Below are 26,771 nucleotides of genomic sequence, written 5' to 3' on the forward strand. Positions count from 1 at the left end.
CTTCAAATAGCTAGTATTTCTCCATTGAGGTGAGTTAAATCATCATCTTAAGATCTGAATTATTCTCTATCAGTACTCTGTAAACATGATTTAATCCTAAGATTCGTACTGGACTTGTACAGTTCAAATTCTCTAACGATCTGCACGACATACTGAAAACATGTGACAGAGCACTTTCGTGTCCTGTACACGCAGTCAATCAAACACATTATTTCCACTTTTAACTTGGGGCGCTTTCTCTCATGTCCTCTGTCATATTCCTCCTATAGGGTAGCGAGCAATCTAAAGGCACAATGACATGGATAAGTGTCTGAATAGAACCAGACAATGATTTCGTTCTCGAAGTTCTCAATTGCGCTATCTAAAGAAGATGTAAACGTACCAATCACCATTCACACTTAACTACTGTAACTAATATGTAACCAGACATGTATTACTGTAAGAACGAATCTGTCGGCCTAAATTGTTCAGGTGAACAAATAACAACAAGTAACACTTTATTAATAGATTTCAACTAACAGTGAGGCTTTCGTGCCTAATTCATGTCAACGTTATTACATTCAAGTATGTATACAATGCAAATAGTACAAGAGTTTAAATGTACATTACAGACAGATGCAGTGTCACTTTTTCCCAACAACAAATAATTTACCTAAGTGATGCTAGCTTAAGTATGGATTGTATGCTGTATTATGTAAACAGTTCTAGGGACAGGTTTAAGATGTAACAATATTAGATCTCTAGCAACTGAATTCTACTCCAAATTGTACCATTTCTTTTCTACGAAAAACATAAGAAATTGATTCTATTCCGGGCAAAACACCACATAGCCTCTTCAACTTACGATCAATCCAGGCTGACCAGCAGCCATCCAATAATCACTCCATTCAAAGTTTGAGTCCAAATATTCAAATGCCTATCTTCTTATTGTCAACAGCATAACCTATACCTTCGTAGTCATTGCTCAACGGTTCTTTTACTAAAGGGTCTATCCACCCATAGTCTAAAATGCTAGCTCACTTTGTCGGCTACCCATGTGAATTTTAATACCAAGGTCTCTACGATGAGATCTACGAATTCTCAATTCCTATACTTATCGCTAACTTCCAGAATTATTTAATCAGTTTTAAACGCACTTCAATCCAAAGACAACCGGTTTATCTAAGAATTCGTTCCTTGGTGTCTGTAATTCAGTGCTAAACCTACATTTGACTGTCCACTATCGATAATTGTCACACATTGTTATTAGCTGTAATAAACTCTTAAGTAATCATTTATTCAAGGTTTCTAACTGTACAAATCCTGAGTGTCAAGAGAGAAAGAGAGGGGAGAGAGAGTTTGTGATTCACAACATTGTTTTTAGATCAACTACTTAAATTATATTTACATATAGGAGCAAAGGCATTGCTAAATTAGGTAAAGGACTGACTGCCGTTGTCCTCTATATACAGATACATTAACTAGGTATCTACATGTATGTACAGGTATAAAATATTAAACAAGTTTAAATTGTCGTGTCACTATAAATAAACTAAGAGTTAAATTTAACCTACATTGTAAATCTTAATCTTAATCTTAATCTAAAGAATGCCTCATATTTTAAGGCACTGGTGACATCACGTGACAAATGGCCAAAGCCTCTCTATCCCAAACTTCATGTTTTTACTGAAGTCTGTGGTAATTCACCTTATAAATTTGAGACAACTGGGTAGATAACAATGCGGAGGCGTGGTGTCAAATCGGTAATCCAATGAGAGTGGAAACTGAGTAAGATTGACAGCTCGACACTCCCATTTATACCCTCAGGGGCTGCGTAGTCTAATTACGTGAAGCATATAAAACATGCTGATTGGTTATTAAACTTACGCGGGTATGAATATTCATACAAAGTCAACTTTCGAATCTTACTACATAATACATGTACGTTTTCATGAATTAACACTCAGAAAATAATTAGTATGGATGTATCCCAATTATAAATGATTTCTATTTTAAAGGTAATTTACTGAGGAAACTAGCAGAATAATTATTGTCTTCTAGGGCATTGGTTAGGATTTACATGAGTGATGTTACCACTGTTTGAAAGATTAAATCACCAACTGTGTCTTCCGTGAAACTGTGAAATATAGTAGTCCCGTCCACAGACCATTATGTTTTGTTTACAGTGCTAAAATTAGGGAAAAGACCATTTTTGCTAACCCGCTACAATATTTTCTGCAATACTGCCAGCTGAAGTATTTCGTCCGTTTAAAGTCTGTCACATACGGGCATATAGAAAAAGATAACACCTACACATTTATTCTACTTTTGATTTCCTTTTTTTCGAGCAGCAAGATAAACATCGTTTACAACAAGCATACATAAGTAAAACGATGACGAGTGCGATCCCAACGATGAAAGCGAGAACGTCGATCGAATGAAGCTGGATGAAGCTGAGTTCCAAGGCTCTAGATCTCAAGTGTGACCCTCCAAATTTGAGGATGTGTTCCACCCAGAAGACAACGGTTTCATCTGTTTCAGTCTGCCTGTCTGCATAAAGTCTCGAAGACCTTCGGATATTTTCTGAGTAACTGGGTATATAAGACGCCAAAAATAAATATTTGTCATGCTTCGGACGATTATAATTGAAAGTTTAACCTTGTTGCCGATGGTGGATTTTAGCATATAAGTTTGATTTACGTAAAGTGCCATGTTTAAAGACTAAGTCCACTCCAAAAATAATTTGCTTTAATAGATGCATAAAAACATGAGAAACATAGCAAAACAAATTTGAGTAAAATCGGATAACTAATAAGGAAGTTATGAATTTTTGAAAAAGTATGAAAAACTCTGGAACAATGGAAATCACTACACAAATTGCCAATCTGGTTATCAGTTTGTGACGTCATGTCTTCACTATTTATCAATTGCTTTATGTATTTTAATGCCATTAATTTCCTTCTGCTTCTATTGAATTAAAGTAAGTTATTTTGGGAATGGACTTGCCCTTTAACACATTCAGTAGGATACAGGCTACCATTTATGATATGATAACTCTACTTGCCCCCCCCCCCTCCCCCATGGTTAAAAGTTCTTTAATAGTACATATACTTAAAGTAATATTTTTAAGGTCAGTGAACACAGTACAATCATTCTCATATGTATTCAATGTTTATTAGAGGATATATTTTGAGGAGCACTGCAGTGGAATAAATTCTTTTGAAATTATTTTTGGGTTACCCTTCTAAAATTCGCTTTTTTTAACTGGACTAAATGGGTTACCTTGGATTGTCCATCACTTCAGTCACCGCCGCCTTAATTATCTCGTACGATAGAGAGTCCTTCTGAAGCCGTTTTCCCATTCCCCTGACCTCGACTCTGAGGGCGTTTGATTCCTGCTCGCCAAAAATCGGCATTATCACCATGGGAACGGCATGGTAAATGGCTTCCATGACTCCTGCAAGTCCTCCATGATAGATCAGAAGTCGGGCTTTCGGGTGACCTGAAAATGGCACGATGAAAGTACATAATAGTGTATCTTGACATTTACCTTAGGACGACTGCCCCTTTCGGCAAGTCACTCCTAAACAACTCTCTTGGTGGAATTCCTCTGAAGACTGGGGTAAGATATCTTTGGATTAGACCGGTTTACTAACATATTCAAAAATATGGATGTTTCTTTTCTGGGGACCTATAGTGACGAGTTATTCCATTAACCTGTTATTAATGAATGAACTACAATACTTGGAATCCATTCTGCACACATTACTTGTTGTTATGTCGACAGGCCTCGGGCAAGATTTCAGGTTTTCAAGAACAACCTTTGATTAAAAATTATGAGTTAAAGTTGAATATGTTAGTAAACCCGTCTATTGACTTAGGGGGGTTTGTCTAGCTGTGGTAAACATATCTATCATGTAGGCCCTTTTCTGTTGAGGGTTTATGTGACCAACATTGTAGATCTCGTGGGTAGATGGATCTACAGGTATGTCCCATTGACGTCCAAGAGTGGTTGTCTAGGGATAGTTGTACTGGAATAGACTTAAAAATTATCATATCCACAGCCATGACGGAGAATATTTCTTATTTGATTGACCGCAGGAGCGATACGGCAATGTCTCTGATAAAAGAATGTTAATCAAAATATTATATAAACCCCAAATGAGGACTTGCAGGGCACCGATACAAAAACAGTTGCAATCTACCGCAAAATTGCAATGGCCAATCAATATCATCGTTGCCTGCATATGTTGTTCAAAAGGCAGACAATCACAATTCTTGCTTAAAATTGGCAATAGACTGCAACTCTTCGTGTTAGGGGGCCTATATCATTCACTTTACGTTTGGAAGAGATAAAACCGATTCATAATTAACTTGCTTTGAATAACTAAAGAGAATACAATTTGGGGGTTCTGAACTTGACTGTGTGAGATAAATCATTAACATAACAATAAAAGAATACTAGAAAACTCTACATACCAACAAGGTCACTTTGTGGCAACCAGGAGTCGACAATCATGGTGTTGTTACCAAGGTGACGAGGATGTGGCCCAGTATACCGCCAGATGACTCTCTGTGGAAGCTCACTGAAGACTCTCGCAAAGGCCTCTGCCATTTCTTCCTTAGGAAGCTCTGTAAAGTATGTACCCTGAGGTTAAAATATAAATACACTTGTATCAGCACATCGGCTTCTTTGGCGACTATAAATATCAATTATTTTTTTTCTTCTGAAATATTAATCAGTTGTCACACTTGGCCATGTCAGTACGGACGCTAAATAAGTTCGACCAAGGAACACCTCGTTCCTCCTTGATTCGACAACGACTAAGCTCGCCATAACTCTTCGAAGACTCAGGAAAATACATCAGCTTTGGCATATATTATTTCTACAAATGAGCTAGTTGACATGGACCTGGGAGCCAGAGTTCTGTACCGGGGGTGCATGCTACAGGAGCTATCAAAAGGGCACCCCAAAATATGAGGACCTTTTCTACCAGAGAATATATGCACTGAAAAATCACCCCCACTAAAATAATTTTTAAAAAAGATATGAGGACCCAGTCAGTATAGTGGCTCTCATGTGCCTGTTAATGGTCTCGCACCGAACTACAATGTGAGAGACCAGGAATTTAAGGCAAAAGTAAAATGGTCTCTTTAAAATGTATTTTGTATGGCCAGACAGTCAGATTCTAATCAACCAAATCAACCGTCGGTTCTTACCAGTGAGAATACGATGAAGCCATGTTCACCCGATCCATCAACAAACGCTTTGAATTCCTTCAGTAAAAAGAGAGAGAAAAAAGATACAGGGAGGGCAGAATAGATGCCATTAAAAAACATTTAAAAACATATGTAATGAGAAACTTGATTTTATGACCATAATGAAAATGCACATTTATGTGAACGTCAAATGATTTTTTTGTTAATTGAAATTGAAGACGAATGTTGTTCAAAAGACTTTTTTTTTGTGTTTCTTTCCCAATTGCAATAACATCATAATTAATTGCATTGCTGATATAATAAGAATATCGAAGCTTTGAAAATCAACTGTCTGCTGCTGATGTGTGAGGGCCATATTGGTGCTTTCATTCTTAATAACAACTGAATATACCGCAATTATCCTTACAAGTTGGATCTCATACGAGAAACTCTCAGTACTGTCAATGTTTCGTCAACACCTTCACCAGTGGCAGTGCGGGGATGAATGCCACCAAAGTTTTGTAGAAATCTAAACGTTTCATTCAACATGGTCAAAGAAGTTGATGATTTTCTTTTGTCCTAATGTGACGTCATCAAACATCGCTACATTTTCTGGCGGAGCGCTCGTGTAATCCTTAGAGGTGCCTTACTTTTCCGATACGCAGTAGACTTTTAAAAAAAAAACCTATAACGATTGTCATCCGCAAGCTACTGGTTTCTATTGATCATACTTGTAATTTTCATGAATCTCTACTTTGAATCCGTTCTGTAATATTTACCTTTTCCAATGGCTTCGCTGGAGCATCGGCAATACTTCCGATAGCCACCCAATTAGGAGCGGTGGGGTGAGGGTAGTCAAAGGCTAAGTGCGACATGCTCATCCACAACTCTGCTCCACCTATAAGATCTGGGATGCTTCGACCTGGAGCGATACCATGCTTGTCTTTAACCTTGTTTAAAGCCCTGAAATGAATCATCCCCATGAGATTAATAGCAACATGATGTTCGAGGAAGCTAGAAATTCTCTCGAAAAAGGACATTCTGTCTGATAGGGGGAAGAGGCCAAAAGGAACGTACGAAGACGGGGATGGAATTCCATACAGGTGTTCATTAAAGAATGGATACCTTGCCGAGGTCGTCACTGCAATGTTTGGTACCCCAAGAAAATTACTGAGCAAAGCGTCACAAGCATCAAACGAGTCACCGATGATAATATCAAACCTCGATTTTTTAAGCAGAGCGAGCATTTCATAGTCCTCAAAAAAGCTCTCACAGCTGCTTCTCATTAAGGAAAACGCTTTCCCGAGTGCCGTCAGTTTATCAATTACGCTTGTCTCAAATGCGAGCTTCAGTATTACTTTTTCAGTGGCCAGGGCCTGTGGGACATCGTTGAACTTGTAATGAACGGCACTGGTGTAGGTGTTCCTCTGAAAACCTTTTGTTTCTGCGAATGAGCTGGTGAGGACTGTCACGTTGTGGCCGCGTCTGGTCAGCGCTCCTGCGATGGCGGACATGCTTTTGGTGTGGCTAGAAGCCGCTGGCATGAACAGAGCTACAAGGATATCGGCCCCATTGGTAACAATTATGACATCGATGGTGATTACCATCAAGGACAACACAAAACTCTTAAAAATTACCATGACGTCAGAACTTGATCTCCGCTTCAAAAGACACCACCACTTCTTGTTGGAATTACGTCAAATCCAAAGTCTGTATGTAAAACAAAACAGTCGTGAATAACATGTGATTAAGATGTACTTTTCATTTATAATGTACCAATACTTCTATTCATAAGTAATGTTGATCTACAATAAGTATAAACAATGCATAGTTGAAGTTCAAGTCTAAATGAATTAATTCCAAGTTTTATATAAAGCCGATGGTTTCTTGTTCTTTTTCTTTGCCGATGCTTGCCTACTTTAGGGTGTTTTGTGTAAATTTAGGGTGTTGTTTTAATTCATGTTAAGGGTGTACTAAGGGTGTTACTTTTTGTAGTTTAAATTAAATTGTAATATATGTCTCTTCGTTTAATTAATAATTTGTGTGTAGTGAATTTCTTCCGGAACCCCTCGGGGGAACAGCGCCACCATGCATGATCCAGGATTTCTTAGGGGAGAGGGCCCAACTTTTTTTTTTTTTTTGCTCCCAAAAATGTTTAAATCGCGCTGGCCGAAAAGTCGCTCAGCGGGGGTGGGGGGGGGGGGGGGGTGTGAGCTCTATTTTTTATTTTTATTTTTTTCTTTTTTGCTCCCGAAAATTAGAAAATCGCGCCGGTCGAAAAATCGCTCAGTGGGGGGGGGGGGGGATGGGGTAGTGGGGGGGCTCAACCCCCAAAAAAGGTAAAAATCACGTGCCCGGCCCCCCCCCCCCTCCGGATCCGCCACTGGCGGATGGACATGTAGCCGTTTATCTCCTAAAGTATGTGTACATATTATGTAATTGTACTTCTTTTTATACGGAAATAAATTCAAATTAATTTTAAATCAATTTCAAATCAAATCAGTTTCAATTTTATTTATTTCCAGTAAAAGCATATACTCAATACAAATCAAAAATACATCACGGATGCAAATCATGAGTGCAATATATTTAAACATTTACTTACATGAATATGTAACCCCCCCCCCCCCCCCCCCCCCCCCCCCCCCCCAAAAAATAAATTAATAGATGTAATAACACATAGAATAATATTTTAAAAGAGAAAGCTTAGACAACCATAAACAAATTTTGGAAACAAAAATTACAGCTTAAGATTAACAAATCAGAAAATAGGTGGAATTTCTTTAATTTTCTCTCAAAACTGTTATAAAAAACAATTTGTGTGATTCCATTTGGAAGAGAATATGGTATGTAACTGGCAGGGGCGGCGATTTCTTTTCATGACTGGGGGGGGGAGACGAAATGCGAGGGACGAGGGAGCAGTGGCATAATGAACAAAAACAGGGGGGCAGAAAAAAAATCTACATCACCACCACTCTTAAATTTTACGCTGGCCCTGGGAACGTTTTTCAAAGTGGGGGTGGGGGGGGGGCTAAACTAGTAGCGATCAGGTAGCGCAAAGCAAAGTGTAGCGTACATTGGCGTGGGGTTCAGGGACAAAGCCCCGGCGGTGTCAAGGGGCGGAGCCTCATGAAGGATAGGGGTTTTAGGCTTTAATTACGGTCAGATGAGCATATCTTTTTACCTTATTTGTGACACTGGCATGCGGGTCACTTATGGGAGTGGGGTCCAGGGGCAGAGCCCCCAGAAGCCAGGGGTTTCATGCATTAAATCACGATCAGATGAGCATCCAGGGGCCGCATTAGGGCCCTTGGTGGGGTCCAGGGACAGAGCCCCTGGAGGCTCAGGCGTTTTAGGCATTTAATTACGGTCAGATGAGCATCCAGGGGCCACCTAAGGAATATTGGTGGGGTCCAGGAGGCAGAGCCCCCGGAAGCTCAGGGAAAATCATGTCATTTCAACATCATTTGTAAATCACTGGTATCGAATTAGAAATAAACCACGATTGAATTTCATTTTGGGGGAACTGCTCCCAAAGCCCCCCCCCCCCCCTCCCCATCAGTACGCAAGTGTGAGGGAGCATAGTGAATGAGAGGAGTAAAGGTGACGGAAGTGACTAACCCCTCACAAGTTTTGTTGTATTAGAAAATTACATTCCTTAGCAAAATAATAGTATAACAACAAGCAATATACTTTTTTCACACTTCAATTTTCTGGGTATTTACTTGTAAATTTTGAAGGATATTATGCAAGGGATCGTAGCTACCGAGTGAGAAGATTTTTGCGTTTTTATTTGTCTAAACGCTGCACTCTTGGTCTTTGGTCAGTATTTGCTATACATTTTTGGGGCACTTTTTCAAATTTTGAAGGGGGCAATAAAATTGAGGGGGGACGTCCCCCCCCCCGGGATCGCCGCCCCTGGAAACTAGTGCTTTGTGTGTAACATTTTGTTTAAATAGCTTCTAAGGTAATGCAAATCATTTATTTTGTCATACATTGCATCAGTTATACTCGCTTAACGCAATATCTGTGAATAAAGAGACTCGGCCAGCTATAAATTAGCATGGCAGTCATCTTGGGGGGAAAAAAAGGCAAAATAGTAAATAGTAATGACCTGCCTCCTCATTTACAAAAAAAATGTCCGGACCAGAAACACGTTATTTTTTTATTTGGCCTAAAAGACCTTCGAAGGCAACCTAAAGCACTTCCAATATGCGCTCTGAGCATGTTTATGTATAAATGGCGCTATATAAATATAAATATGTATGTATATATATATATATATACGTCACCGTTCGAAATGCGTAAAACATACAAATTACATGTAACACACACTCCAAAGTCCAAATATGAGTTTTGTATGCAAAATGCCTGCAATACGACATTGGAATTGCAGTCGAGTTGATCTCGTTAAAATCTTTGCAATCGTTTTCAGTATGATGTAAAGAATAACATGGGTTTAGACCCAAGCAACAAAGATAATCAAAGGAGACCTAGTAGTACGATTTAACTTACATTTACACGAAGCCTTCGTGGTGTACTTGTTTCATGATGTTGCATGTACCCTTGGCCTTGGTGCTGTGGGTTAAATCAACTTGCTTTGTACTCCTAACGGGTGCGCTTCTCGTCCATACATGGGACTAAAACCACAATCTTTGTCCACTCATACAACATCGACCTTTTGCACTTTTCAAATCCGATGTATTGCGTGAGAGGGACCAATCAATTATTAATGGCGCGTGGGATACACAATAATACTGCCCTCACCTCCCCCCCCCCCCCCCCTTGACGCTGAATTGTGCTCTGCCATTCATATTGCAAAACCCTCCAAACAATCGTGTACAAAAGACGTTTGATGTACATGTGCGTGCAAGCAACCCTGTTCAGCTATAGACATTAAACTGGTCGCAATACATATTTATTTAATAATCAATATTTGAACTTTTAACTCCACGAGGCCACGAAATTGTTTAGGGGGTTGAGATATCAACTCTATTGTACTCCTCGTGTCGGGTTACGGTATATCAAATGGATTGCGTGAGCCGAGAGGATCAAAATATGAATACCCCCCTGTATTAAAGAACTGCCATTCTCTCACAGTTTTCAAGGAGTGTCTGAATACACATCTTTTCTAATAAATTTCTCTTCATCTTTCTCTTTGTTTGTAATAAATGTAAACTTCGAATGATAATGTTCTTTTTTCCTTCTTTGTAAGCGTTTCTGTTTTTATGCACTTTGAAAAAGGCGCTTTATTAATGAAATGATATTGTTATCGCTATCCGTTGGTAGGTTTGATGGAGAGGTGTATCCGGTTAATCGAGGGGGTTGTGGGGAGGACTAGATAATAACATTTAATCACAAAAACAGAGGCCGTCACCATGACGGATCCAGGGGGCCGAGGGGCTGCAGCCCTGCAAATTATGGGAAAAATCGTGAAAATTAACAATTGAATTTTATTGAATTTCAATGGTAAAAACATTTGTAAATGACAAACGAAGTCGGTCAACACATGCACTTTCGGATCGTTGAAAGAAGGAAGTCATTATGGTCATATAGGATATGGGGCTGAAAATGGCTTTGCAAAGTGGAAGGATATGTTTACTGTTGCTGCTGTTGTTGTTCTTTATTCTTTAAAATTGTTGTTTGTCAGAGATTTGTTTGACTTCCGCCTGTATAATAAGCGGAGGGTCAAAGTAAGAAAAGAGGGGTACGTTTGCCTGCTACTACCACACAAACTAAGGACACCTTGTTTAGTCGAGAGATTGTTTCATAATACACAATATTTCAGTGTTGTTTTTTTTATTTGTAGTTGTCACCCCTAAATCGTAGGGGGCGTCCCAAAAAGTGTCCCGTTTTACGAAAAATAGTATTTTGTAAATAAGAAAACCTTGAATCACCATAAATGTTTTCATATGAAAGAAAATCAAATTATCTACATTTAGATACTTCAACGGATTTAAGATTAATTAACAATTTTAAGTAAAAAAAATGATATTTTTTTGGTGTGTGATCTTTTTATTTAAAAAAAAAAAAAATTATCAAAGAACGTCATTTTTCATGTATCAAAATCGGAGAGATGTCCTTTTTCGAAAGCTTCCGGGAATTTGCCTATGAACATGGGAAATATGTTGTGAAAATGAGAGCTTTTATCTCTCTCTATTCAGTGAAAAGTTATAGCAACCCCAAACTTTCATCCGAAATGTTTGACTTCCAGGTCAAATTGAAAGCATGAATATCGGGTTGATGGTGATTATTTCTCTTATTCTATAAAGAGTATAAAGTTTTAAAACTGTAAATTCTCTCTCGGTAGATCTCCTAATGCTAAATCATGTTGTCGTGTCCGAATCTCCCTATTTTAATGACCTGGGCCCCGTTGCTCAAAACTTACCATTGATGGTAATTTTGTATGTCGTTAATGGCAAATTGGCAACTACCATGTTTACAGGGCTCAACAGCCTCTCAAAAGCAAGGTTTCCATGGTAGTAACCATCAATGGTAAGTTTTGAGCATCGGGGCTCAGGTCATTATCATAACTCGATATACTTAACATAATGCATACATGTTATGCAGTCCACCCTAAAGTGCTTACCTATGCCTTTACAAAATCTCGTTAGTGTAAAATGACTACGTAATTAATCTTCACAAGTTCTCTTCACTTTGTTCACATTTATGTTGAATTTATTCTCGAATTTGCACATTCAGATCTCAACACTATTATTATCCATTGGAGTCTTTAAAAGGAATGATTGTTTATATGCATTTTCTTTGCATGTATATGGCAAACTTCCGTAATCAACAGCAAAGTTTACATTTCTACTTCGCAGAGGAATTTGTTTAGCTAGCCATAATGGCACAGAAATAATTATGGTCAAATTCATAATATCACTCAAGTTTTGTTTTCTTGCTTTTCGAGCAGCATGATATACACCGTTTACAACAAGCACAGAGAAGGAAAACGATGACAGCTATGATCCCGACGATGAAAGCGAGAACGTCGATCGAATGAAGCTGGATGAAGCTGAGTTCCAAGGCTCTAGATCTCAGGTGTGACCCACCAAATTCGAGAATGTGTTCCACCCAGTAGACCACAGTTTCATCCGGTTTGGACTGGATATCTCTGTAGATTCCTGAGATTCGCTGGACATTTTCTCTGTAGCTGGAGATTAAAGGAAAACAAATTTAGTGGATAAAAGAGAAGATCAAGCAGTTTTTCACTGACAGAACCAGTGTTATATAGAGAAAGCAGGAAAGTTCTTTTCATATCAGTTTCATTCACGTCTTAAAGGAGTTCCAATACAAGGACTCTTAGATGATGTGCTCACACTCTGTAAAGTTTTTGCATATCACATTAAACTCGCATAGTAAAATTACTCATCACTGCATCTGAGGGTATGCCAGTTGACCGAAGGCCCAAAGAACCAAATGCTTCAGAAACAATGTGCAACTTGACCGGATAACCGGTGAAATTTGACCATCTTTATTTTCTAATAGGACTATATACATAATTAAAGTCAAAGTTTGTGTAAAATCACCGAAAATGGTGAAGTACTTTTTACACTAAGAGACCATTGGAAAGAATAAGGGATCCTAAACAAGGGATAAGATATAATCAGATGGTTTTAATTTTACATAATTATTACCATTACCTTTGATTGAGAAGAACGTCCATAACCGCCATCTTGACCGAATCATAAGATATTGAGTTCTTCTGAAGCCGTCTTCCCATTCCTTTGACCTCGACCTTAACAGCGTTTGAATGCTGCTCAGCAAAGATCGGCATGACTACCATGGGGACGGCGTAGTAGACTGCCTCGGTGATGCCGTTGAGACCCCCATGGGTTATGAAGAGTCGGGCTTTCGGGTGACCTGTATGACAATAGGGACTTTTAGATTTGCACGACGAGAACGTGGACTGCCACGTGTGACACCCTTTTGAGGTAATGTGACGTCCTTTTAAGGCACTGGAAGTGCATGCCCGGCAGTGCCTTAAAAGGACGCCACATTGCCTCAAAAAGATGCCACACGTCGCAGTCCACGTTCTCGTCGTGCAAATCTAAAAGTCCATATTAACACGATCGCGAGACTTTAAAAAACAATAAACCAACCTAACGCAGTTTCAGCTTGAGCCATGATGTCATCCTTTGAAATTTGCGGACATTACAACGACCTACTGCGGAATCTGAACATCATTTCTATAGACAATACCCTAGGATATTCAAATCGCCCTTGTGGTGGTTTCTCGAAAGTCTTTGCAATCGTGTCCCCCTACGTTGACGTGATGTGGTCTAGTGGATACGTCGTCGAACTGTGGAGCATGGGTCCGCGGTTCGAGTCCCGCCGCGGCACTATGGTGTCCTTTGGCAAGACATTAATCTAAATTACCACTTTCCACCCAGGTGTTAAATAGATACTGGTAGGAAGGAATTCCTTAAAATGCTGTGAGCATCGAAATCGGCAGCCTAGCAGAGCCGGGTAATATTGGAGCGCCTTGAGCACCTTGCATGGTGGATATGTGCGCTATATAAATATCCGATATTATTATTGTTATCATGTACGGGAGGATGCATCTAACTAAAACATCTAGATCCGTTCAGCTTGTGCGTAACTGCCAGCAAAGAAGGTATGAAATAAAGCCGGACGTACCAAGTAGATCATTTTGTGGCATCCAGTCTACCAGCATTGTGTTGTTACCAAGGTAACGAGGGCGTGTCCCAGTATACCGCCAGATGACTCTTTGTGGTAGCTCACTTAAGACTCTTGCAAAGGCCTCTGCCATCTCTTTAGGTAGCTCAGTAACTTGGATGCCCTACATATATTTTCATACAAATATAACTTTGTTATTTTCTCCTTTATGCAGTTAGTTACTGTTTTACATGGATTGTGTTCTGTGACATAACAAAGTGTGAATATATTCTTTCACATAATTATAGGCGTCTACGGAAGCGTTAAAGTGCCATTCTACTTGACGACATGACGAGATATTTCATCTTGTCAAGTCGACTTAATATCCATATCATGTCGACATGTAAAGATATTTAACCTACCATGTCGACTTATCAACTTTTATTAGTCGACATGGCGAAATAAATTATCTTGCCAAGTCGACTTCACAAAAAATTCATGTGGTCATGGCGACATATATTATCTTACCAAGTCGACTACCCAAAAAGTAATGTCGACATGGCGACATAAATTATCTTGCCAAGTCGACTTCACAACAAATTTCATCTCGTAATAGCGACATAAATTATCTCACCAAGTCGACTTCCCAAAAAGTATATGTCGTCATGGCGAGATATGTAGTGTGACGACTATTTCATGCAGCGCGCGTATATGGCAAGCCCTTTGTGTAAAAACCAGATGAACTCTGTTTTTCTCAGATAAACTCAGTTTTTCTCAGATAAACTCAATTTATCAGAAAAACTGTGTTTATCAATGATAAACTCAGTTAATCAACAGATAAACAGAGTTTATCAGTTGATAAACTGAGTTTATCAGAAAAACTCAGTTTATCAACTTAGAAACATTGTATTAAGCGCATTATAAATGTAATGTATTATTATTATTATTATTATTTTCTGATAAACTGTGTTTAACTGTTGATAAACTGAGTTTATCTGAGAAAAACAGAGTTTATCTGAGAAAAACAGAGTTTATCTGGTTTTTACACAAAGGGCTTGCCATATACGCGCGCTGCATGAAATAGTCGTCACACTACATATCTCGCCATGACGACATATACTTTTTGGGAAGTCGACTTGGTGAGATAATTTATGTCGCTATTACGAGATGAACTTTTTTGTGAAGTCGACTTTGCAAGATAATTTATTTCGCCATGTCGACATTACTTTTTGGGTAGTCGACTTGGTAAGATAATATATGTCGCCATGACGACATGTATTTTTTTAGAAGTCGACTTGGTAAGATAACTTATGTCGCCATGACGACATGAACTTTTTGTGAAGTCGACTTGGCAAGATAATTTATTTCGCCATGTCGACTAATAAAAGTTGATAAGTCGACATGGTAGGTTAAATATCTTTACATGTCGACATGATATGGATATTAAGTCGACTTGACAAGATGAAATATCTCGTCATGTCGTCAAGTAGAATGGCACTTTAACGCTTCCGTAGGCGTCCTATAGGCAACTCGGCAATAGAAAATCTACATGTCGGTGGTCCAAACGCTTCTAGGAAACCTATCCCCTGGACATCTACCCCCGGATAACCACGCCCAGTCAACTACCCCCTAGGACAACCACCCACTAGGACGACTACCCCCTGTGACAACTACCCCCGGACAACTATACTCAACAAACTACCCCCTAGGAAAAGTACTCCCGGACAAGTAACCCCGGACAACTACCCAATAGGAAAACTAACCCCGGAAATCTATCCACTGGACAACTAACCCCCAGACAACTACCCCTAGGATAGTTGTCCGGGGGGAATTGTCTGGGGGGTCGTTGTCTGGGGGTAGTTATCCGGTGAGATTTGTCCTGGAGGGTAGTCGTCCTAGAGGGTGGTTGCCTCCGGACAACTATCCTAGGGGGTAGTTTTCCGGGGGTAGTTGTCCAGGGGGTAGATATCCGGGGGTAATTGACCTAGGGGGTAGTTGACTGGGGGTGGTTATCCGGGGTGGACGTCCAGGGGGTAGGTGTCCGAATACGGGTCTGAACATCCTAAATTATTCAGAAATTAAAATCCCTCTACAAACAAAGATAATTTGAATAAAACATTTCCCCATGACATTCTCCGCCGGAGATCATAAGAGTAATCTGCTGTAGGTTGTATGACAGCCGTAGACCAACAAAGTCAATGTGGAATTCATGTTGTATATATACATATACTAATCTAATGTACAGTAGCAAGAAAATCTACTAACCAATGAAAATATGATGAAACCATGTTCACCCGACCCCTCAATGAAGCTTGCGTAGTCCTGCGATAAAAGAGAATATGATATAGCGAAATAAGATAGAGAGTATTCACAAAATAATAACGTGTCTGATTAAAAGCTATATGAAAACATTTGTCTATCTGATTTACGAAATATTGGGTTACGAGACCCTACATTTCATTGAAATACCATCGTAAAACACGAACAGTGATGGTACTTGACGTAAATGTTAACAATTAAACGTAAATGGTCACTGTCAAGATAACCCTCGTGTAATCATATATGCTTTTGTAAATATGTTAATTCAAATACCCTTATTCATACACAAACCTATGAACCAGGACCTACATAATACAAGCTTTGCTTTTGTAGTAGATCCCCCACTTTATTGATTGATTTATATGATTGTATTCTCTGTAATAACTATTATCATGTACATTATGCTTTCTATATTGTATGTTTATTTATAATAATTACCATTGTTCATTATGTTCAATTATGTTATTTTTGTGAAATAAAATAAACTTGAAACTTGAAAACTAATACAAAGGAGTCATGCACGGTTATTGATTCTCGAGGTTGTCCGGGGGTAGCAGTACAGGAGATAATTGTCCTACAATAGTCATATGACATTCATTTTTAGATTAATGAGTAACCTATAAGGAGCTTTCATAGCGACAAGCTTCATCCATAATCTCTTTGTCCTTCCTCTCACTCTTTCAATAATTAATTAAAGAGTTTAACAATATTATTTTTTTAATTTCAGTATCACAAACAGCAACACGCTCAAACGCTTCAACTTGACACGGTTTCCACATTCCATTTATTCATGCCATAATTACCTTCTGCAATGGCTTCGCAGGGGTGTCCGCGATGTTTCCAATAGCCACCCAATTAGGAGCGGTAGGGCGAGGGAAATCCAAAGCAAAATTCGTCATGCACAACCACAACTCTGCTCCACCTATCAGATCCGGGATGCTTCGTCCTGGAGCGATACCATGTTTGTCTTTAACCTCGTTTAAAGCCCCGAAGTGGATCCATTCGAGACTGCTCATGATGACGTGATGCTCCATGAAGCTGGCAACGCGCACGAGAAAAGCCATCCTGTCTGACAGAGATAGCAAACCCATGGGAACGTAAGATGACGGGAACGGGATTCCATACAAACGCTCGTGGAAGAAAGGATATCTCACTCCAGTCGTCACCGCAATGTACGGTATCTCGAGGTAGCTACTAAGTATCGCGTCACACCCATCAAATGCGTCCGCGATGATGATATCAAAGTGAGATTTCTCGAGCAGAGAGAGCGCTGCAGTGTCTTCGAAAAAGCACTGGCAGCTACGTCTGAACACCGCGAGTTCATTCACTACTTGTGTAAATTGCTTTACCAGTCTACTATCGAACAGAGCTTCAACAGAAAGTGGGTCCTTGGCACCTGGGGTATCGACGAACTTGTACTGGACAGCCCTGTTGTAGGTGTTCCTCTGGAAGCCTTTTGTTCCTGCAGAAGAGCTGGTGAGGATTGTCACATTGTGGCCGCGACGGGTCAGTGCTCCTGTGATGGCCGATATACCTTTGGCATGGCTACTTGGCATCGGACTTAACACGGAGACAAGAATATCGGCACCACTAGTCAAAGGTATGACATCGATGGCGAAGATCATGGAGGACAAAACGAAACACAGAAAACGTCTCATCGTGTCAAAGGTTGAATTTCGCTTGAGAAGCGAGTCGAAGCCCTAGTCACTGCAAATTGGAAATGTGAATGGAAATTTTGAATATAATAATTTCCTTTTTATTTGTCGTTAAGAAGCAATTATTTAGTAGCCAATATTATTTGAACTTCAATATGAGATAAAGTATGGGTTTACTAACTTACAGTGACGTGTCGCTGTGGTAGAAGCCGGGAAAACGAATGTGTGATATGACTATGTAACGAACTATTGCGCGTGATAAAGATAGCATGTCTATATTAAACCATCCTCTCTATAGACTGTAAAGGAAACGGTCGCATGAAATGGGTAGTTATATAGAGTTAGGAACAGGAAATATATTGTGTTTACATGGCGATGGCTGGCAACTAGCTTTGTTTGCATAGTAACTATGATGAACTTATTTCAGTTCGTCGAGGTTAATCTTTTGTGGGTTAGACGCGATGGGATTGTTGAATTTCCAAATCGATATGGACAGGAAAAAAAATGCTCCACCTAAAAAAAATGTTTTAAAAGAGTAATTTGTTTAGGGCATGATCATTTACTTCAACTAAAAAAAAAGAGAATGTCTCACGAGCCTTTTGCACGCTGATGAATCCTATCTAATTATTTCTAAATCATAATGAAATATTGTCAATTGTCGTGTTTATGATGTTGCACGCACCCCTTGTGCTGTTCAAATCGACTTTCTATCGAACCCAACGAGTCCACTTCTTGTCCATGATAATCCTGCGTCTAAACATAAATACACTGTATTTGTGACTTTTCGCCCTTTTCGCATCCGATGTATTGCTTAAGAAATTCAGAGCTTTGTCTGCGATACTATTATTAGTATTATTATTATTATCATCATAATTATTACTTATACCGCGCTTTTCCCATCAGGCACAAAGCGCTTACAGTGAATTAGCTTACAATTACATAAATGCATGTAATAAGAAAAACAATCTTACAACTACAAACTGCAAAAATGATGTGTTTTCAAGGCCTTTCTGAAGGTGATATACTGATGAAGACTAATTCTAAGTGGTAGATCATTCCAGTATTTTGACGCAGATCATCAGCTAATGTGCGAGTAACTGAATATGTGAGACGGAGAGAATCACTTGCTTACCTCTATGCCCTGGTAGGTGTAGGCCTATATAAATACAAACATGTATCTAAATGGAGCTTGATTATTGAGTATTTTGTAGACAAACAAGAGTAATTTAAAAATTATTCTTGTTTCAAAGGAAGCCAGTGTAATGAGCTCAATAGTGGCTGAGATGGATGGTCCCTAGAAACCTGATATATCAATTGAGCTGCCAATTTTGTAGCTGTTGCATACGATCCGATTGAGTCGAGGGAATGGTTGAGAGAAGCCCATTACAATAATAAAGATGGGATAGAACTAAAGAACGCACAGCGCATTGTGACCATACGAAAGAATCGTCGAAGCAATCGTGTACAAAAGACGTTAGATGTATATACATGTAGGCCTACCTGCAATGCAACCCTTTACGGTTTCGCATACAGTCATATAGACATTATAGACTGGTCACAATACATGTGTATTTGCTTATTTGTTTGAGAATCAAAATTTGAACTTTGAATAGGGGTTGAGATATCAACTCTATTGTAGTCCTCGTATAGCGTTATGAAATGGATTGTGTGAGCAGTGAGAGAAACGAAATACGATGAACCACTCTGTTATTGCCCCTCCCCCCCCCCCCCCCAAAAAAAAACCTGGATCTCCTCATCTCCTGTATTAAAGAATTGACATACTCTCACAGCTTTCAAGATCTGAAAACGAAACCTTTCTCAAAAAAAATTCTCTTAATATTCCTCTTTGTTTGTAATAAATGTAAGCTTTGGGTAATAATATTCTCTTTCTTTCTTTGCCAGTGTTTCTGTTTTATGCGCTTTGTATCTATGAAAAGGCGTGTTATAAATGATATGATATTGCTATCGCTGTCCGTTGGTGGGTTTGGCGGAGATGTGTACCTGGTTTAACGAGGGGGTTACGGGAAGGACTAGCTAATATTGTTTTTAAATAGAGGACGTCGCCGTGACGGATCCAGGTGGCTGAAGGGGCAGATAGGGCCGAGGCCTTGCATATTTAAGAGGAAAAAACGTGAAAAATTAACAATTTTTAATGGTAAAAACATTTTTAAATGAACACATCCCGCCCCGCCCCCCACTCAGTGTTAATTAGGGTACGCATATGCTCGTTCCCTCTTTTTGAAAGCACCCCCTATCTGAGGACTGCCAACATTTCCGAACACCCTTTTCGCGGGATTTTCGCGGGCTTTTCCTGCCTTGGAGACCCCCCTAATTCAGGAAAAATGCTCAATGTACCCCCCTAAATTCGGAATAAGTCCAAAGAGATGAGAGAAAAAAGAAAAAACACCCCCTTTTTAAAGAAATCTCCGGGTGAAAAGTCAAATACACCCCTTTTTTACAATTCTCGGGCCGAATTTTGTCGCACGAAAAGTACCCCTTTACCGGACATTTTGGCAACACGCATGCGGTCTTTTCGAAACCTGAGTGGGGGTGGGGGGCGGGGAACACATGCACTTTCGGATCCTTGAAAGAAGGAAGTCATCATGGTCAAAGCTAGCATATGGGCTGAAAATGGCTTTGCAAAATGGAAGAAGCTGTTGGCTGTTGCTGTTGTTGTTCTGTATATTTTACTCAGAGGCGGCCCTCCGGGGGGGGGCAAGGGGGCACAGTGCCCCTTTTATTCTGAAGTTTTTTTGAAGTTTTATTTATTCCACATTTTACATAGAAAAACAGTTTATATTCTTTTTTTTTTTTTATACAGGCGTATATTATTACAAGAATAGATTTCACACAAGAAAACAAAATAAAAAAATTAGAGATTTCAAATCAAATATAAAGTACGGATAATAAGTACGAAATTTAGAAATATGTATATTTAACAGGCTGGGTAGAACAATGTAAAATGTGGGGAGCCTAAATAAAAAGCATAGCTTGTATGTGAATAGGCTTCCGTATTGAGTAACACAATATAGTAGGTCTGGATTTAAAAGGTATTATATGAGGCGAAAACGGAGTAGTATAGTATGAGATTCTAGAGACGTACAAGGAGAGTGAATTTGAGAAGAAACGAAAAATAGAAATAGAGAGTAAAGAGAATAATATAATAGTGATAAGTAGGAGAAGGTGAAGAAGGGAAGAAAGAGTAAGAAGAGCAAGACGAAAAAGAAGTGGAAGAAGAGGCAGAAGAAGAATAAGAGAAAGCAAATTGATGAAATCAATGGCATTGTAAAATAACAAAAACACGTGCCCCTTTTACTTCGACAAGTGCCCAATTTCCTTTGTAAGAAGTGCCCCTTCCCCTTTGAATAACTAACCCTATTTTAACTCGCATAAGCGCACCTTATATTTTCGCATGTGCCCTTTTTCCTTTCGAATAAGTGCCACTTTTCCTAATGATAAGTGCCTTATTAAAAAAGAACCCCTTCCCCTTCTCATAAGTGCCCTTTCTCTGGTAAATTACCCTTTTTAGGTACGAGAAGTTACTCCTTTTCACTTCAGATAAGTGCCCCTTCACCTCCGATAAATGCCCCTTTAAAATCTGATCGATGCCCATTTTCTTTTAACTATAAAATACATTTCCGTTTGAATTGTTATTAAGAAGCAATTATTTATTAGCCAAAAGATTCGTTCACATACTTCAACAAGAATGGCATAGTCTGGACTATTGAACAAAGTATGTTCTAGAAATGGTATATAATACTTCGTAAGTAAAGGCTTTAGTCTATCGCTAAGTTTTCCATCATATGCACAGGAGCTGGTTCCCCACTATATCATTTATTCATCCACACGATCATTATCATTCGGTGGGTTTCTACAGGATTTCAAATAAAGTCAAGTTCAGGACTTTTCCAGACTTTCCCACGTTCGCGCTTTTGTAGAAACACATCATGATCGAATTACAATGTTATATGCAGCGCTCAAAATACACGGGGGCGGTGGGCGATTCGCCCCCGTTGAGCTACATAATCGCCCCCGTCAGGTTGCTCACGGGGGCGATTGCAAAATTAAAAATCGCCCCCGTAGAATTATAAAATAAAGATTATCTTTTCTGTTATAACTTTAACACAATATTGAGTTTCAATTTTCAAACCTTAAACCAATGAAATAGAACTTAGATTAGCGTGCAAGATTTCCCGTTCTATGAGTAGGCCTATTATTACCGATTCAGCTCGCAGTGCAGTGCCGCCGTCAGCAGTGGTTATAGGCCTACTGCGCCTTTAGTAACGGCACGTGTGCACGCTGCCGCGCCATGTCAGCTGCTGGAGCTGGAGGCGATCGCGAAAGGGCAGAAACCCGGCCCCCCACTCAGTATTATTTAGGGTTCGCATTATGCTTGTTCCCTCTTTTTGAAAGCACCCCCTATCTGAGGACTGCCAACGTTTCCGAACCCCCTTTCGCGGGCTTTTCGCGGGCTTTTCCTGCCTTGCTTGGAAACCCCCTTATTCATGAAAAATGCTCAATGTACCCACCTAAATTCGGAATAATTTCTCAGGAGTCCAAAGAGATGAGAGAAAAAAAAGAAAAAACACCCCCTTTTTAAAGAAATCTCCGGGTGAAAAGTTAAAACACCCCTTTTTTTTTACAATTCTCGGGCCGGACTTTGTCGCACGAAAAGTACCCCTTTACCGGACATTTTGGTAACACGCATAACCCCCTCCTCCCCTCCTCCCCCCCCCCCCCCCCCGGCCCCCTTGGGCTGCCAAGTGAAAATGTGATGTGCATAGAAAAACGTAGATGCCAGGAAAACAATACGGGGGTTAAAAATAGCAACAACAACAAAAATCGCCTCGCCGCTATGCGGCTCGTGGACGATGCTTGTCATGTAAGTAAATGCCAGGAAAACATCACTTACGGGGGTCCAAAATCAGGGGCGAACCAGCCGGCGGCAAGAGGCCGGGGGGGGGGGGGGGGGCAAATCTTGAGAAAATATTTAGTGGCGAATCAGCCAGCCGGCAATCGGCGAATGAGCGGGGGGGGGGGGGGTGGGAACATGGGAACATATTTGCGCCGACTCAGCCGGCCGGTAAATATTAAAGCGGGAGGGGGATGCTGGACAGGAGGACCACTAATCTATTATATTTTTTTCAGGGGGGGGGGGGGAGGTGAAGCGCCGTTTTAGCATGACTTTCTTTTTAACTCTTACTTTCACCTATCTCAGATAACCCTAAGTTTTTGGTTGCTGCTTTATATGTAGTTGATAATGCATGATTAAAATAAAGAGAGAGAGGGAGAGAGAACCACCATCATTTTGCAATGGTTCAGGGTTTGTGTAATGTACATTTGAAACCATTTCTTAGCATCTCAACCCTAACAAAACAGCGAAACTATTTTTGAGGAAAAGCATTATACTGAACTGAATAAAGAATAATAGCTTTATATTGGCTCATACTAATACTAATACGGGCTAAAGACAATGTGGTATTTGTAAAGAGGTATTCCAAAATGTCATTCTGATAATCAACATTTTGTTCTGGTATCATATGTATATACACATAATACAACTGATCTTTATGATTTCTTAACGTGACATAGCTTCTTCTCCCCCTGCAAACAAAAAAGAAAACAAGGTTATTTAATAAAAGGATCATGCGACTATAATCATTGTGATTCAAATTGTGCAAGGATTTTTTTGAATAAGCAATGCTTTTCACCAGAATCTTCTTTGTAAAAACGACCTTTACAAATCTCAGCCATGCAAATCTGCCACTGTGTTGTGAGATCACTTTCAGATTAGGAGAAGTGTATTCTTTAATGAGTATTTTACATTGAATGGAACGTCTCAACTCAGTAAGCATGGCTGAGATTTGTAAAAGTTGTTTTTACAAAGAAGATTCAGGTGAATAGCAGTGCTTATTCAAACAAATATTCGCATCAATTTGAATCACAATCATTATTTGTCGCTTAATCCCTTTTAATGACCTTGTTTTCTTTCTCGTTTGCAAGGTGAGAAGAAGCTATGTCACGTTAAAGACATCATAAAGATCAGTGTTGTATGCGTATATATTATACACAGGATCCGCGCCTGTCCAAAATAGCACACACACAAAATCGCATCGCCGCTACGCGGCTCAGTAAAGAAATAATGTAAAGGTTGCTCCGAATAATGAGGAGGAAATAATGTGCAGAACGGGAAAAAAATCGAGAGAATGTCATCACGGAATGAAAGTCAGTAACAGCTATGTAGCTTGTAAATTTTTAAGAGGGAAAATGCTGATTAAAGTGATAATGATGAAATAGCAAATAATTGAGGAGTATCATAGGTACCAATTCAATGGATATTTGTATAAAAAAGAGCCCCCGTCAGTACTAAAAGAGCCCCCGTGAGAAGGCTCACGGGGGCTCTGTTTTGGGGGGAAGAGCCCCCGTGGACAAAAAATTAATTTGAGCCCTGGTTATATGCTAACGAAAAGCGTACCCGTCTCCGAAGGTAGATTCCTTCTGGGTACTCTTCTCAGTTATAAAGAAACATGTCCAGTAAAATAATTTTTAAACTCCAATATAAGATAAATGGGTTCACAAACTTACAGTGACGTACCGCTGTCGTAGAAGGCGGGAAAACGAATTTGCGATGTGATATGACTAAAGAACTATTTCGCGTGATAGAGATATTATGTCTATATATTAAACCATACTCTCTATACTGTTAGTGAAAACGGTCGCGTGAAATGGTTAGTTCTATTTATTTAGGAATATATGTTTTTGTTAACATGGCGACGGCTGGCAACTAGCTTTGTTTGCATATGGTGAGCTTAGTTTAGTTCGTCGGGGTCAATATTTTTGAACAGAATAAAAAACGCTCCCCCTAAAATAAATGATTTAAAAGACAAATTTGTTGAAGGTTTTATCATTTAATTCAACCCCCACCCCCCCCCCCCCAAAAAAAAGCCTCACGAGCTTAATATTGCATGCAGATTAATCGTATCTTAATTCGAATTATTTCTAAATCATAATGAAATATTGTCAATTCTAAGGTGGCTGAATTCCGCTAACAATTATTAATTTCTTTTTATTATGGCGTATGAAAGCCCCATTATGGGGTCATTACGCCCTATTATGACGTAATGTGTTTAGACGCAAGCAGAGAAGATGATCAAAGTAGACCTACGGTTTAACTTACATTTACACATAGCCTCCGTAGTGTACTTGTTTCATGATGTTGCACGAACTCTTGGTACTGTTCAAACCAACTTTCTGTTGTATTCCTAACGGGCGCGCTTCTCATCCATGATAATGTGGGACTAAACATAAATACACCGTATTTGTTCACTCACGACCTTTTACCCTTTTCGCACCCGATGCATTGCGTGAGCTGAGAAGTTGAGACCTACTACCAGTGGCGGAGATATGTTGTTAGCCTCAGAGGGAATGCAGACCAAAGGCGGCCTTTCCGGGGTGCAGGGGGGCACAGTGCTCCCACATTTTTTCGAGTACCCCAAAAGTGTCCCTTTTTACATAGGAAAAGTGCCCCTTTAACTTTGTAAGCAGTGCCTCTTTTTACATAGGACAGGGCCTCTTTTACTTTGACAAGTGCTCCTATCATTGTAAAAGTTTCCCTTTTATTTGGACACGTGCCCCTTTTCCTTCGACAAGTTCCCATTTTCCTTTGCAATAAGTGTCCATTCACCATTCTCAAAAGTTCCCTTTTAATCTTTAGTAAGTGCCCCTTTTCACTTTTGATAATTCCCCATTCAAATCTGAATGGTGCCCCTTTTACTATGACAAGTGATCCTTTTTACAATAAGTGCCCCTTCATAACTACCCCCTTTTAAACTCAGGTAAGCCCACCTTATATTTTCAGATGTGCCCACTTTCCTAATGATAAATGCCCCCATTTAAAAAGAGCCCCTTCCCCTTCTCAGACATGCCCCTTTTCATTTCTGGTAAATGACCCTTTTCAGGTACGAGAAGTTACTCCTTTTCACTTCAGATAAATGCCCCCACCACCTGCGATAATCCCCTCAATATTCAAATCTGAGATAATCCGTTTTACTCTGACAAGTGCCCCTTCCCCCTTTTGATAATTGCTCTTTTCATTTCTGATGAGTGTCGCTTTCACCTCTAAAACTACAACTTTTATTGGACACATGCCCCTTTTACTTTCTAATGAATGCTCATTTTCCTTCTTATAACTGCCCCTTCCCCTTCCCATAATGTGTAGATACAGTGTAACGAACTTTTCTTCTCCCATTAACTTATGATGGGCGAACTATCTTTCATCACATGGTTTACTTTTGACCAATTGTAGAGCAAGATTCTTAGTATGTGGAATATTATATATTTAAAGACTAGTGTGCCCCTCCCCCCGCTAATGCATGGGGCCACACTACGCCATCGGGGGTATTAGTAATAGTAGTAGGAGTAGTAGTAGTAGTAATAAAATAAAATATCATCGCGTAATTACACCCTATATCGCTCTACGGAGGAACGTTAGATCTTCTAGCTAGAGCAGAACTGTGGCTATACATGCCGGATTTCTTTCTTTAAAAAAAAACTTGTTCTTAAACCCATTGTATCGTCTTCATTTCCATTTAGCGTTGCAAACGAGATTTATCATGCTGCTAATAACGAAAAGAAACCAAAAGCAGACTGATTTTAGTTTAAAATGTTTCCCTACCAGCATCCATCTATATCAAGGTTTGTGGAAAATTTTAAAAGTCAAACACATAAAGCTCTTACCGATAAAAGAATGGCATACTGCCGGCTACAGACACAATGACATTAAATTGTAGGTCACAATGCTTCATTATAGTTTACAGCTTGTTTGATATTTTTGTTATCTCGGTTCAATTATCCGAAGATTAGGAACCTATGAACTTTTATTTATTAGAGAAACGAGCCATAGGAATAATGAACTTACGCGATAAGGCTCTTTTGGACTATGTGCTAATTTGGGGGGAAATGAGCTGACTGGTGTAGATAGCCCTAATCGGTACATTC

General features: G+C 39.5%; 2 protein-coding genes across 2 annotated transcripts; both read right to left on the bottom strand.

Annotated features, from left to right (window-relative positions):
- Positions 1-466: 466 nt before the first annotated feature.
- On the bottom strand, positions 467-9,922 carry LOC578628 (UDP-glucuronosyltransferase 1-8). The gene is made up of 6 exons (XM_011679572.2): positions 9,694-9,922; positions 5,958-6,888; positions 5,200-5,256; positions 4,459-4,627; positions 3,262-3,481; positions 467-2,570 (listed from the first exon to the last, which is right to left on the bottom strand). The coding sequence occupies exons 2-6, from the start codon at positions 6,816-6,818 to the stop codon at positions 2,297-2,299; spliced, it is 1,581 nt and encodes a 526-aa protein (XP_011677874.2). The 5' UTR covers positions 6,819-6,888; positions 9,694-9,922; the 3' UTR covers positions 467-2,296.
- A 1,291-nt stretch (positions 9,923-11,213) lies between these two features.
- LOC578573 (UDP-glucuronosyltransferase 1-2) lies at positions 11,214-18,938 on the bottom strand. The gene is made up of 6 exons (XM_030976072.1): positions 18,907-18,938; positions 16,923-17,826; positions 16,066-16,122; positions 13,822-13,984; positions 12,825-13,044; positions 11,214-12,334 (listed from the first exon to the last, which is right to left on the bottom strand). The coding sequence occupies exons 2-6, from the start codon at positions 17,775-17,777 to the stop codon at positions 12,061-12,063; spliced, it is 1,569 nt and encodes a 522-aa protein (XP_030831932.1). The 5' UTR covers positions 17,778-17,826; positions 18,907-18,938; the 3' UTR covers positions 11,214-12,060.
- Positions 18,939-26,771: the final 7,833 nt, after the last annotated feature.

The sequence above is a fragment of the Strongylocentrotus purpuratus genome, unplaced genomic scaffold, assembly GCF_000002235.5.
Source record: "Strongylocentrotus purpuratus isolate Spur 01 unplaced genomic scaffold, Spur_5.0 spur5_scaffold_8, whole genome shotgun sequence".
Taxonomy (NCBI): domain Eukaryota; kingdom Metazoa; phylum Echinodermata; class Echinoidea; order Camarodonta; family Strongylocentrotidae; genus Strongylocentrotus; species Strongylocentrotus purpuratus.